Here is a 17,185-nt window from a genome sequence, read left to right as displayed (position 1 = left end):
GAGGTTGGAGGAATCTGAGCTTTTAGTAAGCGGCCTCTTAAGTAGAGAATTGGGTTCACACAACACTTACGTCTTCTCGGAGTCTGATAGGTTCTTAATGACTTCTTCCAAAGAGTCAGCTGCTGCCTTGTATCGATTAATCGCCCATTTTAATGGCTCTGAAAAGACAGACACTTAGAATGCTCAGTAATATACACAGACAATTCTGAAACCTTCAAGGAGCCATTTGGTTCATGTGAAACAAATAGTGGTGGCCATTACGGAAACGTAATTGGTCATTTTTGGCCCACTGTTTAGCCAATCAATGCAGAGTCATAGTATAGACGGAACGCTCGTCAATAAGACATTCATCACTGATTTATGTCCACATTACAAATCATTTACCCCTTCAAGATGCAGTGAGCGTTACCAGGTGTATATATACACTGCTCAAAAAATAAAGGGAACACTAAAATCCCACATCCTAGATATCACTGAATGAAATATTCCAGTTGTAAATATTTATTCATTACATAGTGGAATTCGTTGAGAACAATAAAACCTAAAAATGATCACCGTAAAAATCACAACTAATATCCCACGGAGGTCTGGAGTTGGAATGATGCTCAAAATCAAAGTGGAAAATGAAGTTACAGGCTGATTCAACCTCAGTGGAAATGCCTCAAGACAAGGAAATGATGCTCAGTATTGTGTGTGGCCTCCATGTGCCTGTATGATCTCCCTACAATGCCTGGGCATGCTCCTGATTTGGTGGCGCATGGTCTCCTGAGGGATCTCCTTCCAGACCTGGACTAAAACATCCGCCAACTCCTGGACAGTTTGTGGTGCAACGTGCCGTTGGTGGATGGTGTGAGACATGATGTCCCAGATGTGTTCATTTGGATTCTGGGGAACGGGCGGGCCAGTCCATAGATTCAATGCCTTCATTTTGCAGTAACTGCTGACATACTCCAGCCACATGAGGTCTGGCATTGTCCTGCATTAAGAGGAACCCAGGGCCAACGGCACCAGCATATGGTCTCACAAGGGGTCTGACGATCTCATCTCGGTACCTCTGGCGAGCACATGGAGGGCTGTGCGGCCCTCCAAAGAAATGCCACCCCACACCATTACTGACCCACTGCCAAATCAGTCATGCTGAAGGATGTTGAAGGCAGCAGATCGCTCTCCACGGTGTCTCCAGACTCTGTCAAGTCTGTCACATGTGCTCAGTGTGAACCTGCTGTATTCTGTGGAGAGCTCAGGGTGGAGTCGGTTTCTAACCATTTGTGCAGACACATGCACATTTTTAGCCTGCTGGAGGTCATTTTGCAGGGCTCTGGCAGTGCTCCTCCTGTTCCTCCTTGCACAAAGGCTGAGGTAGTGGTCCTGCTGCTGGGTTGTTGCCCTCCTACGGCCCCCTCCATATCTCCCGATGTACTGGCCTGTCTCCTGGTAGCGACTCCAGCCTCTGGACATTACGCTGACAGACACAGCAAACCTTCTTGCCACAGCTTGCATTGATGTGCCATCCTGGATGAGCTGCACTACCTGAGCCACTTGTGTGGGTTGTAAAGTCCATCTCATGCTACCACGAGTGTGAAAGTACAACCAACATTCAAAAGTGACCAAAACATCAGCCAGAAAGCATTGGTACTGAGATGTAGTCTGTGGTCCCCACCTGCAGAACTACTCCTTTATTGAGCATGTCTTGATAATTGCCAATAATTTTTATCTGTTGTCTATTCCATTGCACAACAGCATGTGAAATTGATTGTCAATCAGTGTTGCTTCCTAAGTGGACAGTTTGATTTCACAGAAGTTTGATTTACTTGGTGTTAGACTCAACTACTTGTTGTTTAAGTGTTCCCTTTATTTTTTTGAGCAGTGTATATATATATTTAGATAGAATATACAGGAATATACCTGTGTGTGTTATAAGATAGCGCTTACTGCATGTGTTGGGGACACTCGCTTAGCAATGGGATTAAGGCACATGGGCACGTTTTTCTCACAAAACAGTCTATTTGATTTATTTACACGTCATAAACCGCATAACGTAAAGTCCAGTACATTACATCTACGGAACATCATAAGCACCAACAGTCTGTTCCAATAGCAGATACTTCATAGCATACGGCTTTAATCACTTTTCAGACACTACACCCACCAGTTCTCCTATGACTAGTTCCCAGGGGGTGCCCTTACGCCGTATCAATGTCTCTACTCACACAGCATGACATTAAAGAGAACCTGTCACCCCCAAAATGGAAGTTGAGCTAAGCCCACCGGCATCAGGGGCTTATCTACAGTATTCTGGAATGCTGTAGATAAGCCCCTGATGTATCCTGAAAGATAAGAAAAACGAGTTAGATTATATTCACCCAGGGGTGGTCCTGCTGCAGTCCGGTCCGGGGCCTCCCATCTTCTTACGATGACGTCCTCTTCTTGTCTTCACGCTGCGTCTCCGGCCTACTTTGTCTGCCCTGATGAGGGTAGAGCAAAGTACTGCAGTGCGCAGGCGCCGGGAAAGGTCAGAGAGGCCGCAGCGTGAAGACAAGAAGAGGACGTCATCCTATGAAGATGGGAGGCCCCGGACCGGACCGCGACGCCCATCCGATCTGACCGCCCCCCAGGTGAGTATAATCTAACCTCTCTTTCTCATCTTTCAGGATACATCGGGGGCTTATCTACAGCATTCCAGAATGCCACATGGAGTGTGCTGAGGTTTTGTTATACAGCAGACACCAGAGTAACTGCAGCGATCAGAGCTGGCTCAGATCACAGCATTTCAGCCACAATTGTAACAGGAGCATTTTAGAGGTTGGAAATTTGGGAAGGTGTCCCCTCTGACCCTCATCACCCCCTTTTCTCAATATGATTGCACACAACTGATGACATTATCATGGCAGCTGGGGGCCCACTGAAGTGCCTTTCCTGGTTGCACACCTATGAAGCCAGTAAATTTATCCTGCGCTGCAATATTAGAGATTGTGCAAAAGTTCAAATGTCCAAGCCCCTTAATGTGAACCAATAAAAAGTGGAAAAAAAAATGATATCATGGTAATGATAAAAAAAGACAAAGTTGTAACTCTTGGAAGAAAAAATTGTACGTGAAGCGGGGCCCACTGGGATCTCGTGTAAACCTGGAGCCAGAACTGGCTTTTATCAGACCAGAGTAGAAATCCAAAAATGTTTCATAGCTGGCCCTGCCTGGGCGGGTATGTCCGAGATCAGAGGCGCAGACACTTGAATGAAAACTGTAGTGTTATATTTATACTGTTACCTAGAGAGATGTTATGCTTGCTGAGATTGGTCTGGAAAGTTTCCGCTTGCTTATAAAACCCATCCAATGTTTCGCCATAATCTCTCGCCCCCAGGGGCAGGATGAGACTGTCTGCTAAGCGCAGCAGTACATTTCCGGCCGTGCGTGCCACCGTCTGATGGCTGGTAAATCCTACAGATATAACAAAAAAACACATACATGGCGAATAAATAAGTAATGGAGTCGTGATCAGGCATATAGAGTTCCGATCCATTCTCACAAGGAGGCGGGATGAGCAGTTGGACCACTGCTGATCAAACATAGTTAAAGTGGTCGTTTTCTTAAAACTTTAGACTCATTCATTATTAATTTTATATTAATATCGGGCCTAGTGGCGTATAAATATATATATATATATATATATATATATATATATATATATATATATATATATATATATATATATATATATGAAAACACTCATTAATGGACCCTTTTGCTCTCGGTCACACACCACTGCTCAGGTCTCTTCTGTCAATCAGTGGGAGATAATAAGAAATCATGTGATGTCACTGACAAGAAGAGGAAGTGAGGAGAATGGCGGGAGACATGGGAAGAGATGCACAATATCCATTTTTTTCTTTTGAAGGGGTGGAAGTGCAGCGCCCCAGAGTCCTGGTCGTTGCAGTACTGATGCTCCGCCGCTAAGGGGGGCTGTGGTATGTCTGATGGCACTGAAGGAGTTCATCTGACCAGGTATCACAGACACCAATACATTTCACAGTCTGGCCTCCAGGGGGAGCTAAGGGTGCTATGTATTAGGCCACTCCTCACAATCTGGTAAAACTGGGGGTTGGATAGGGAGTGAGATAAGAAAGCCGACTGGGTTGGAACCAGGCAACACCTTGTGGCAGAGGGTGTTGTAGGGGAAGATTCAGAGGGGTCCCTGTCAGGGGTGGGATCCTGACAGAGGCCTAGCAACCAGAGAGAACGTTACGGGACCGCGCCTGCACTTGATCACGGCGGTGCCCTAAGAAAGGACAAGAAGCGAGATTTATTGTGCTGAGTGAGAAACGAGATCAACGCAACAAGGAGAAATACCAGTAGGAGTCGTGCTGTAAGATCGAGGCAACATCCTACTGAGGCGCGTATCCGGTGGCCGGAACGCCGAGTAAGTATCAGGCTCCAAGCAATACTTCAAACCTACGGCAGGACAGTCAGCTATAGGCGGGCTGTCTCACACCAATCACCTATGAAGACATAGGGGGCATACTAGGAGAAGGGCGACACTAGGGTCCAGGAAGAGCTCCGAGCCTACCCGTCATACGGGTGCGTCCTAGCCATATCATCTGGGGGACGAAGAAGAACATCATAATACAGTTGTGAGGGAACACGAGAAACAGACACAACAGTTGTGGGGACTATCCCGTAAGCACAGCAGGGGAGGACCACAACACACAAGCGCTAGAAGGTAGGCACAGATTTCCACCTGCAAAGGGAACTCTGGAGGTGCCATCGGACCGGCCGGAGTTGCGCAGCCTGGTTAACCGTATTCCGGACTGAGGATCCTGAAGCCTTCAGTAAAGAGGTAAAGAGACTGCAACCTGGTGTCCTCGTTATTTACTGCGACCTGCACCGCACCATAACATCACCCCCCCCACCAACACCTTTCATTGGGCGCCCCTCAGCAGGGTCACGGATCGGGTCTAGCCACCGTGACAACCCCAGGACAGAGACTCAGAGGCCCGGTACCGGGTACCCCTCGGCCCTGCGGCAGTGGGGGCGCTACAACTTGGCATCACGAACAGGATCTACTTAAGCCTGAAGAATCGGGTCATGTGTGCCTTGGAACTGTGATTTATTATACTTGGACTGTGACTTATTGCAAAGACTGTGCAGTGCCACTTGCCGCCAAAAACCGCCGCCATTACAGCGCTAAGGGGAGCGCAGGAGAAGAAGAGGGGCGTGGAAGTGGGCGTAAACCAGCTGAAGAGCGCGAAAGACGATGGCCGCCCAGTCTAAACATTTTTGCATCCTGAGGACGTGTCCGTCAACAGCCGAGGTCCGCCTTCTCATCCTCTTTGGAGGGTGGAGACCATGGAGACGGGGCCGCCCACGAAAGAGACCGCGGGAAGAAGACACTGGAGAGGAAGTAAAGATGGCGACGCCGGGAGCACCGTGTGGGGACGACCCGACCCAGCATGAGGCTGCACCACCCGACACAGCCCCAGATGCACCATCGTTGCAGGGACTGGCCCTTACAGAGCTACCAATGGGCAGACCCAACTGGCCGCCGTCTGAGGAGTGTGTGGCCGTAGCCGAGGCCCAGCAGATAGCACGTCGCCTTGAGGCCGACGCTCACGTGATCGCTCGACTGGGTCAGCCTACGGAGGTCCGCCTAACTCCGGTGTCCCCTGCTTCCTCCATCCCGGCCGCGGCAGAGTGTGAGCTGCAGGCACAGGGCCTGAGGATCCTGCCGGAGGCAGAACACCTGCGGTGCCTGATGACAGCCTGGCGGAACAGACCCCAGCCTGCAGCCCAGGTCGATCTGACGAGCGTCGAAGAGACCGCGCCGTCACACTGGGGTGTTGTGGTGTCCTTCAACTCCCGGAAGGGAAGGGGAGTTATTCAAGAGATCGGGGAGCCACTACAGGTCCGTGTTGATCGAGAAGTGGAGCCCTGCGGGGGGAAGGTACGGTTGCGACCTGGAGCCTGGCGATGCAGTGACCTATACCCGGTGGAGGAGGGAGACTGGCGAAACTGGCTGGATAGCTCGAGGCGTCCAACGGTGCGTCGCACTACAGGCTGCTGCCGGAACGTCGGAGGACGAGCCTCCTGCAGGGAAGGTGCCGGAGCCCGTCCCCGTGGAACCCCAGGGAATCCAGGCCCACCGTGTGGCTACGGGTCGTGCCCACCCACGAGCGAGGAGGGTGTCCTGACGAGGAATCCTGTTGTTGCTGAATCCAGGACCGGTCCATGTCACGCCACCGCGACCCGTCGGCCTGGTGAGGCCCGGAAGGAGACCGCCCCCTGCGCAGCCAGAAACTGAGTAAGCAAGAATGCTTCATTGAATGTAAATAGTTGATTGTTTGTTTCCCCGCTCTTGCTGCTATGACCCGATCAGGGTTAACTCTTAAAGGGATCCCTTTGTTTACCCGGGATCCCTTCTTCTGCTTTTTGTTTTTGCTTCCCGTTTCTTCATCATTGAAAGAACTGCTGAATCATGAACAATGCATGATTACAAACTTTTTGTACATAGTTTGCACCTTCTTAAAGGTGCCCTCTACTGGTTTTACACAAGGAAAGGACTCTTTGCGAAGACACTGGTCTTGGAACCAGCACCGGAGTCCTTACTGCGAACAGACTTGCAGCTTGAGAAGTTGCACTACCTCATAGAGACTTGGTCCCCTCTTAAAGGGAATGTTCACATATCGCACTTATGAACAGTGTTGCCTTAAGATGGTTAAATGGCAATAATGTCTTGAAAGAAGAAGTTAAATGTAACTAACTAGTTGATTGTGAGAAATGTTTAATGATGTTGATAGAAGAATGAGGACAGAAAGTGAACCCGTACGGGGTTAGTCAGAGAGTCCTCCTAGGAGCCATATAGAGATGGCTCAGTAATCCTGAACTGAAAGATGGATGATAAGTTCTATACCGTGTATAGTAGCAGAAAGGCAGTAGGCCCGGGCAGAAAGGGGCGGTCCTGTAACAGAAAGGAGAGGCAGTAGGCCTGGAGCAGATAGGACAGGCTGTCCTGCAGATGTAAAGATGGAAAATGAAGAAAAAGTTGATTAGCCTTATAATGTTCTATAAGAAGGTCTTTAGTGGATTCAGCAAGTACGTCCTTAAAGGCAAAGTTAAATTATTGTTCAAAAATTTTGCACTTAGTAGAATACCCGGTTGGGTAAGAAAAGTTATTTATAATATGTTATTTAAAGTATATAACCATGTTTGTAACGTTCAAGTGTCCTCACCTCCCATAAAGGGAAGCTCTGTTAAAAAGTTTACTTGTACTTGCATTTTCAAAATTGTATGTCTTTTTGCTGACATGTATTGTTGTTTTCTTCCCAGTCCAGGAGTACTGGATTTAACCGGGGGGGAGTGCAGCGCCCCAGAGTCCTGGTCGTTGCAATACCGATGCTCCGCCGCTAAGGGGGGCTGTGGTACGTCTGATGGCACTGAAGGAGTTCATCTGACCAGGTATCACAGACACCAATACATTTCACAGTCTGGCCTCCAGGGGGAGCTAAGGGTGCTATGTATTAGGCCACTCCTCACAATCTGGTAAAACTGGGGGTTGGATAGGAAGTGAGATCAGAAAGCTGACTGGGTTGGAACCAGGCAACACCTTGTGGCAGAGGGTGTTGTAGGGGAAGATTCAGAGGGGTCCCTGTCAGGGGTGGGATCCTGACAGAGGCCTAGCAACCAGAGAGAACGTTACGGGACCGCGCCTGCACTTGATCGCGGCGGTACCCTAAGAAAGGACAAGAAGCGAGATTTATTGTGCTGAGTGAGAAACGAGATCAACGCAACAAGGAGAAATACCAGTAGGAGTCGTGCTTTAAGATCGAAGCAACATCCTACTGAGGCGCGTAGCCGGTGGCCGGAACGCCGAGGAAGTATCAGGCTCCAAGCAATACTTCAAACCTACGGCAGGACAGTCAGCTATAGGCGGGCTGTCTCACACCAATCACCTATGAAGACATGGGGGGCATACTAGGAGAAGGGCGACACTAGGGTCCAGGAAGAGCTCCGAGCCTACCCGTCATACCGGTGCGTCCTAGCCATATCATCTGGGGGACGAAGAAGAACATCATAATACAGTTGTGAGGGAACACGAGAAACAGACACAACAATTGTGGGGACTATCCCGTAAGCACAGCAGGGGAGGACCACAACACACAAGCGCTAGAAGGTAGGCACAGATTTCCACCTGCAAAGGGAACTCTGGAGGTGCCATCGGACCGGCCGGACTTGCGCAGCCCGGTTAACCGTATTCCGGACTGAGGATCCTTAAGCCTTCAGTAAAGAGGTAAAGAGACTGCAACCTGGTGTCCTCGTTATTTACTGCGACCTGCACCGCACCATAACATCACCCCCCCACCAACACCTTTCATTGGCGCCCCTCAGCAGGGTCACGGACCGGGTCTAGCCACCGTGACAACCCCAGGACAGAGACTCAGAGGCCCGGTACCGGGTACCCCTCGACCCTGCGGCAGTGGGGGCGCTACAGAAGGAGTTCACATCACCTATGTAGAGTTACTAGAAGACCACCCCTTTGATGAGAACTCACACACACTCGATATATGAATGACCCTAGTAATCCATCAGAACTGTTGTTTCTTAAAAGAGATCGCAGATATCTATGGCGTATCTACAGGATGTCTCCTCTTACCAACAAAATCCCTGGAGTGCCCCTATTGTTCTTACATCGGTGCCTGTGGGTAGGCCGTAAATGTATATAACGATAATACTTCCTTAAAGCGGTTGTCTGGTTTAGATATTCTGAGATATTATAAGAGAGCAGCTTACATAGCGACCTTTACCTCATCACCAGAACAGAGAATAATGTTAGCCCCCCCGCGTAAACCTGAAAGAAATATAGCGGGGGTCTCATGGCCTCATGGACCCTGTCATTTAATATGACTTTCTGTCAGAAGAAAGGTCAAATAAAGGTCAGGTCAGTCATCTCTGAAAGTGTGACACTGGTTTTATCCAGTCTTTTCTGGTATGTTTGGCAGCTATTGTAATGGTTTTCTATTGGCTGTATGCAGCTTTGCCGCTCTTTTTTTGAATATATAAACACCTGTTTTGTGGTATCTGGTCATTCTGTCAGCGGAAGAAGATAAAGAAGACACATAACCCAGGATGGAGAATCTCCTGCAACAGCTCCTGACTAGAGCCGACGGCGAGGATGGAGCGGACTGGCTGAGGCAGTGCCTGGCTATGAAACCTATCTTAGCGCCTGCCGATGCTGTCCCTCATCCTCCAGAAGATACCCTTCGGTCGCCGTGTCAAGCCTCTCCGGTCCTGCCGACACCCACCGCTTCAGGGAGGCGCAGGAAGCAAAGGACCCCATACTCTCCGAAGTCGCTGTCGCCGCCTGCTTCCAGCCGCAGTGTCCAAGAAGGAAGAAGGAAGTCACGGCGCCGCCCTCCTCAGAAGTCTCGCAGCCCAGCGCGAGACTTCCACCGCCAGCGTCATGACAGAGCGCCGACCGCCTCATCTGAAGTGGCCGGGATGTCTTCAACACACCGCAGCCGTAAAAGCGCTGCGGTGTCATTGGATTCTACAACAGCGGTGGCTTCTGCAGCTGCGGTCCAGACCACCGGTTCAGGAGGACCCCCTGTCGTCACACTCAGAAGAGGATGAAGAAACGCCGCTTACAGCAGCTTCCCATATGAGCTTGCCCAACATGGAGGGCTCGAGCTCCAGCTGCTGTATGGAGCAGAGAAACGACCAGCATTCATCGAGGGGTGAGACTTTCAATGTTCCTTTGTCTGTTCCACACTCACATTTAAAAGACATCATAAAGAAAGTGTTAGCTGAAACTTTAAGAGAAGCTATTCCCCCCCCCTTGCTGTCACATCAGCTGTACACAGTGCTGCATTTTCTGACATTTCATCAGCTAACACCGCCCCTGTTAACTCTTTTAAAGAAGCTCTGACATGCGAGCTGTCTCCCTTAGGATTCCATTTAAGCCCTTCTGTTAACCCTGCTGTTCTGTTAGGTCAAAAATGACCGTTTTTGAAATTCTATAATGTTATAAAAATTCAGCGTGTGATTCTGAGACTTGAGGCTCCCTGACTTTTCGTCATTAGGGGGGTACTCTCTGTGGGAATTTTTTTTTTTTTTAATTTTTGTTTACTTTATTTGGTACAATTTTTTTTACACTTGTACTGTTCGGTCAAAAATGACCGATAGGCCTTTATTCAGCTCTCCAGACATTTTTTGACAAAAATAAAGGTGCTATCACCTCATTTTGAACTATATATTGCATCTACTACTATTTATCAATGTATCTGACTACTTTTGGTCAGAACAGATTTACACATACCAACATTTTCAAGTTGCGATACAGCCGACGGATTCGCTTCCAGTATAGCTATGCGCAATTTATTTCACTGGTTTTTATTTACCCTGCTGTTCATATAGATCTAGTTCCATTCAGTTGTCAACATTTCATATTGTAAATCATGATTTTCTGATTTTCCATGTGTTTGCTGGTTGTACAGTATTACACTGTACATAAATGTTAATTTATTTGATTAAAAAAAAAAAGTTTTTGATTTAATTTTTCATCTGATTATTGAAAACCATGTTCACATACAGTAAAACAATGCAACAGGTAATCAAATAACACTTGAATTAGGTACAAATCACAATTTTGTTAGGTCCGGTCAAAAATGACCGGGAACAGTATAAGTGTATAAAAAACAACGTTTTTTGCCATTTTATAGAGAAAAAAGCTTTTTTTTTTTTGCCTTTGAAAAAAGTATATCTACATAATGTTTGATATTATTACTTATAGTTAACATTTAGATCAAGATTTTTTTTTTATCTGCAAAAATAATCAATTTTTACAAAAATCGAAAAAATACCATGTTCCCTTTTGGATATAAAAAAAATATAAAACAAGCTTTGTATTTATTTTTTTTTTTGGTATTTGAACAACCATCTTCACAAGCAATATAATAGTGCAAAAACTGTTTAAAAAAACCAGTTAGATTAGCTAAAAATGATTATTTTATAAGGACGGTCAAAAATGACCGGGAACAGTACAAGTGTATGTGAAATCTAAACAGAACAGCAGGGTTAAAGAGCTTATTTGGAATAATCATTTAGTCGATATTTTTTCTTTACTGCCTAGAAAGGACCAGCTTTCAAAATCCGAAAAGAATGATGAGAAAGCTGATTCAGATGAATTTAAACGCACCAACTTTAAATCTTTCAATAACTGGGTGCAAGCTTTTTCTATTTTTGCTGCAGTTTTGGGTGAAAAATCTCCCCATCTCTGCAACAAGTTATTTCAGCCCCCTTCTAGTTCAAGTAAACGCGGTGTTTGTTTCGCTTTCAACGATTCCTTTTGTAAGTGGAACAACAACTGTAGATTCCGCCATGAATGCTCGTTCTGTGGTAACTCACACCCTATGTCTAAATGTTTTAGAAAGCAAGCAGGTCAACAGTCCTCAGGTAAGGAGCCTAATTCAAAAAGCACAGACGCCAGTGATTCTGGCAAACATGTCAGTATGCCTAAGCAAATATCCCGACCAGGGGACCAGTGAGCTGCTTTTTAATGGTTTTTCAGAATAATTTTTATCCCACAATTTAAAGGCGGGCTGTTCTGTTGTTCCTAATTTACCCTCTTTAAAGGCTCACCCTGAGGCAGCTAGGGATAAAATTATTAATGAAATTCAGCTAGGCAGAGTTTCAGGCCCTTTTTTAACCCCGCCGTTTGTTAATTTCTGTATATCACCATTGGGTATTGTACCAAAAAAAAAAAAAAGATGAGGGCTCTTTCCTGCTAATTCACCACTTATCATATCCGCTGGGTTCATCCATGAACGATGAAGTGGACAAGGCTTTATGCTCCGTGTCCTATTCATCTTTTGATTCTGCATTAGAAATCCTCAAGAAATTTGGTTTTAATGCTTTAATGTCCAAGTCAGATATTAAGTCTGCTTTTAGACTCCTTCCTGTTCACCCGTGCGTTTTTAATTCTTTAGGTTTTTATTTTGATGACTGTTTTTTTTTTTTTTTTTTGATAAGTGCCTGCCAATGGGCTTTTCTTTGTCATGTTCGTATTTTGAAAGTTTTTCTTCCTTTCTTCATTGGATTTTACAAACTAATTGTAAGGATGCAGGTATCCTCCATTATTTAGACGATTTTTTGTTTATCGGTCCTTATGGTTCCTCAATATGCGAAGATCCCCTCAATAAATTTATCCAAATGTGTGAGCACTTCAGTGTTCCTATTGCTCACAGAAAAACAGTTGGTCCATCTAGATCTATCGAATTTCTGGGAATCACTCTTGATTATCAAAAAATGGAATCTGACTTCCTGATGAGAAAATTTTTAAACTGCGCATTGCGTTATCAAATTTTTTAGCCAAGAACAAGGTCACTCTTAAGGAAATTCAATCATTGTTAGGTCTATTGCATTTTGCGGTTTGCGTCATTCCTATAGGTCGGGCTTTTTGCAGAAGTTTATAGGATGCCACTTAAGGTGTATCTTCACCTCATTCGCATGTTAGTATCCGTTCTGACCTAAAGGAAGACGCTAGAATTTGGCTCTCCTTTTTGTCAGAGCATAACGGCAGATCTTTGTGGCAGTCATTTTTTGTCTCTGGCGATTCTTTTCCCTTTCTTTTCGCAGCGGATACCCAGTGTGGCTAAAGTATTTTATTTGACTCCCATTGGTTGTCCATCCTGTGGCCAATAAGTTGGGTGTCTAAGAAAGTAACTTCAAACGTAATGGTGTTGGAACTTTTTTCTATTTTTGCAGGAATATTAATTTGGAGATCACTATTGCAGAATTCCAGGATTTTACTCCTTTCCACTAACCAGGCAGTAGTTGTTTTTATTTATTTTTATTTTTATTTTTTTCTATCAACACGTTATCTTCTAAAAATACTTTTGCTGCCAGAATTTTGAGACAATTGGTTTTACAATGCCTGAAAGCAAAGTTGGGAAAGAGCAAATTTCTTTTCATAACTGACTCTTTACAAAATCGTCAGTGGTCGAATTTTTTCCTGCAGGTTCCCAACGTGGATTCGGAAGGACCCTCTTACCCCTTTCAATTTGGGACATGATTGCACTCTGATACAGTATTTTATAAAAAAAATCGTTATCTAATAGATCATGGGCTGACTATTCGGCTGCATGGCTGAATTGGAACAATTTTTGCAACCTACATTATTTTGACCCAACAGTTTCTAATCCGGTAGCAGCACTAAAGTTTGCTGAATCTATAGTACAAAACGGTTTGTCTTACTATGCAATAGCGAAATGCCTAGCAGCAGTTTCATTTTTCCTTAAACTTTCTGGCAGTATTGCTTTAACTAATCTTTTTCCAGTAAAGCAGTTTTTAAAAGGCTTTAGGAAAACCAATTTTATACCTGACTCGAGACGACCTATTTCCCTGTCTTTATTGAAAGAATTGTGCTCCTGTCTCATCCACGTTTGTGTAAATTTTAAGGAAGCCTTATTATTTAGCTCTATTTTTTCTCTGTCCTTTTTTGGAGCACTTCGCGTTGGTGAGGTGGTTTCTGTTAAGAAATCGGAGCCTTCGGGACTCATGATTTCGGATGTCCAGATTCATGAGTAGTTTTTTTTTTTTTTTAATTTTATTTATAAGAAAATTAAAGACAGATTAATTAGGCAGGGGATCTAGGTTGAAAATTAACGCGATCCATGTCTCTATCATTTGCCCTGTTGATAACATGGCAAATTGGATTAAGGTCAGACCTATGGGACAGGGCCCATTATTCATTCATAGAGATTTTTCTCCTGTTACTGTCTTTCAATTTAATTTTGTCCTAAAGAAATGTTTACGCTTTTTGGGTAAAAAACACCTTAAAATCACATCTCATTTGTTTAGAATCAGAGCAGCTACGGAGGCCTCTAGGGCCGGGCTTTCCGATTCAGGGATAAAGGAATTGGGAAGATGGAACTCCAAAAGGTTCAAATTATATGTACGACATGATCTGTATGACTATTAATTATTGGTTTTCTTTCAGGTCCCCTAGTCATTTGGATAGTCGGACATTCTTTTATCTTCTGGGCCTCCCTCCCCTGAATTTTTATAATTTTACTGTCGTGTAGTTTAATTGTGGGAAAATCACCCATGTCTGGGTGGATTGGTTTATTGGAAAAGTTTGGTACTTTGGTTTTATAATTTATGGAGTTTATTTATTGGTGATTAATTATAGTGCTTTGGAACAAAGCACTATACTGTTATTCCATCGTGGATAACTTCTTATTCTTCTTCTTATTATTATTATTAGGCTTTTTTCCGCAATTAATGCGGCCCAAACCATAAAACGCACAGACTCCAGTGAGGTGTCATTTCGAAGCCAGCGTCCACGAGAGGTGTGCTAAGTATTTTTCATGTTGATCGGATTTGTAGTTTTGGCGCAATTTGCATTTGAAAATTGTTTCCCTCTCATTGGAAAGCATTGTTTCAATGCATTTCAATAGGGAAATTTTCCTATACGTTTAAAATGGGCTGGTTTCTGAGGCAATTTCTAAAAATAACTTAACTGCCAAATGCCACCTGGCTGATTAGCTCATTGATATGCGCAGTCAGACACAGTTACTATGCCAACGCCTACCAACTCCACCAGGTCACAGTTTTGTCAGATAATATCAGCTCTTAAAGTGACAGTACAGCACAATTTCAAAGCACTATCTGTAGTCTTATTATTATTACAGTATACAGCACAGAGCCGCGCAGCATACAGCGCAGAGCCCCGCAGTATACAGCGCAGAGCCCCGCAGCATACAGCGCAGAGCCCCGCAGCATACAGCGCAGAGCCGCGCATTATACAGCACGGAGCCGCGCAGCATACAGCGCAGAGCCCCGCAGCATACAGCGCAGAGCCCCGCAGTATACAGCGCAGAGCCGCGCAGCATACAGCGCAGAGCCCCGCAGTATACAGCGCAGAGCCGCGCAGTATACAGTGCAGAGCCGCGCAGTATACAGCGCAGAGCCGCGCAGTATACAGTCTATTTCTCTGTTATCCGCCATTCCCCTGTCCTGCTGTCAGTCTATTTCTCTCTGTTATCAGCCATTCCCCGTCCTGCTGTCAGTCTATTTCTCTCTGTTATCAGCCATTCCCCTGTCCTGCTGTCAGTCTATTCTCTCTGTTATCAGCCATTCCCTTGTCCTGCTGTCAGTCTATTCTTTGTTATCAGCCATTCCCTTATCCTGCTGTCAGTCAGAGTGACCCGGCCCACCAAATCAGACCCAGAGTGACCCGGCCCACCAAATCGGACCCAGAGTGACCCGGCCCACCAAATCGGACCCAGAGTGACCCGGCCCACCAAATCGGACCCAGAGTGACCCGGCCCACCAAATCGGACCCAGAGTGACCCGGCCCACCAAATCGGACCCAGAGTGACCCGGCCCACCAAATCGGACCCAGAGTGACCCGGCCCACCAAATCGGACCCAGAGTGACCCGGCCCACCAAATCGGACCCAGAGTGACCCCGGCCCACCAAATCGGACCCAGAGTGACCCGGCCCACCAAATCGGACCCAGAGTGACCCGGCCCACCAAATCGGACCCAGAGTGACCCGGGCCACCAAATCGGACCCAGAGTGACCCGGGCCACCAAATCGGACCCAGAGTGACCCGGGCCACCAAATCGGACCCAGAGTGACCCGGGCCACCAAATCGGACCCAGAGTGACCCGGGCCACCAAATCGGACCCAGAGTGACCCGGGCCACCAAATCGGACCCAGAGTGACCCGGGCCACCAAATCGGACCCAGAGAGACCCGGGCCACCAAATCGGACCCAGAGTGACCCGGGCCACCAAATCGGACCCAGAGTGACCCGGGCCACCAAATCGGACCCAGAGTGACCCAACCCACCAAATCGGACCCAGAGTGGCCTCAACCCTGAGGGGCTACAACTACCAAACCAGCGCCTGAGGGGCACCCAAGTGTGAAAGTCTTGCAGGGGCAGGCCGGGCACCATTCCAAAGCACTATCTGTAGTTCCTTCAGGAAATACCCATCTAGTTAATTTATGTAACCCTAAATAAACTACACGGCCATTTTTATCCACAATTAAAGCGTTTTGTGTTTTTATTGTATGAATGGGTTCTATGAGGCCATGAGATATCGCATTCCTCTTTCTGGAGCACCCGCAGTACTGACTGTATATTACAGGTAACAAATGCAATTGTATTTTACATAAAGTCGTAACAGGGCTGACCTAAAGAAGTAAGAGCCCACTACTCTAGCTATATATACCTCCATGTATATAGCCACTTTACCTGGGTCTATATATTTAGAAGCATAATCGAAAGTGTCAAACGCTGTGTGGTAGGCAGGATATATGCGAGCCGATGTCACCCTCTGTAAGGTTCAAGAGAATAAACAAAAAATTAGAGTGCTTGCAAATTACTTCCAACAATTCACAGTATTATAATAGTTATAAATAACCACCAAAAAAGTAAAAAACTGAGCGGCACCGACCCTGTATCCAACTTTGAAGACAACCCCTTTACGGGGATAACAGATGTGAATCCTCGCTGCGCCGCGCACTTGAGACCTCAGGTGCTCCTCATAGAACAACAGACTTCAATCCAAGCAATCCTTATAAGAAAAAGATGAGGGCACTCACCGGTCTTCAGTAAAGTGACTTCTTTATTAGCAACAACAAATCCAGGTAAAAATCATGGCCGGGGGAGAGGGAGCCGAAGCTCGTGTGAGCAGAGGAGGACGACGGCCGTTTCGCACTTAGCCTGCGCTTCTACGGGTCGACCCGTAGAAGCGCAGGCTAAGCGCGAAACGGCCGTCGTCCTCCTCTGCTCACACGAGCTTCGGCTCCCTCTCCCCCGGCCATGATTTTTACCTGGATTTGTTGTTGCTAATAAAGAAGTCACTTTACTGAAGACCGGTGAGTGCCCTCATCTTTTTCTTATAAGGATTGCTTGGATTCTAATAGTTATATTATTGTACATAGGAGCAGTATTATAGTAGTTATATTCTTGTATATAGCGGCAGTATTATAGTAGTTATATTCTAGTACATAGGGGCAGTATTATAGTAGTTATATTCCTGTACATAGGAGCAGTATTATAGTAGTTATATTCTTGTACATAGGAGCAGTATTATAGTAGTTATATTCTTGTACATAGGAGCAGTATTATAGTAGTTATATTCTTGTATATAGCGGCAGTATTATAGTAGTTATATTCTTGTACATA

General features: G+C 45.9%; 1 protein-coding gene across 1 annotated transcript in view; it reads right to left on the bottom strand.

Moving 5' to 3' along the window:
- Nucleotides 1–17,185, bottom strand: part of LOC143808666 (aminopeptidase NAALADL1-like) — a 52,174-nt gene that overhangs the window by 4,137 nt on the left and 30,852 nt on the right. The window contains exons 15-17 of the mRNA XM_077291563.1: nucleotides 16,250–16,331; nucleotides 3,266–3,436; nucleotides 71–158 (exon numbers count right to left, since the gene is read on the bottom strand). Coding sequence (XP_077147678.1) covers nucleotides 71–158; nucleotides 3,266–3,436; nucleotides 16,250–16,331 — 341 coding nt within the window. The remainder of the gene's footprint in view (nucleotides 1–70; nucleotides 159–3,265; nucleotides 3,437–16,249; nucleotides 16,332–17,185) is intronic.

The sequence above is a fragment of the Ranitomeya variabilis genome, chromosome 2, assembly GCF_051348905.1.
Source record: "Ranitomeya variabilis isolate aRanVar5 chromosome 2, aRanVar5.hap1, whole genome shotgun sequence".
NCBI lineage: Eukaryota > Metazoa > Chordata > Amphibia > Anura > Dendrobatidae > Ranitomeya > Ranitomeya variabilis.
The sequence above is the reverse complement of the archived record's forward strand: the minus strand, read 5'-3'. Positions and strand labels throughout refer to the sequence as shown.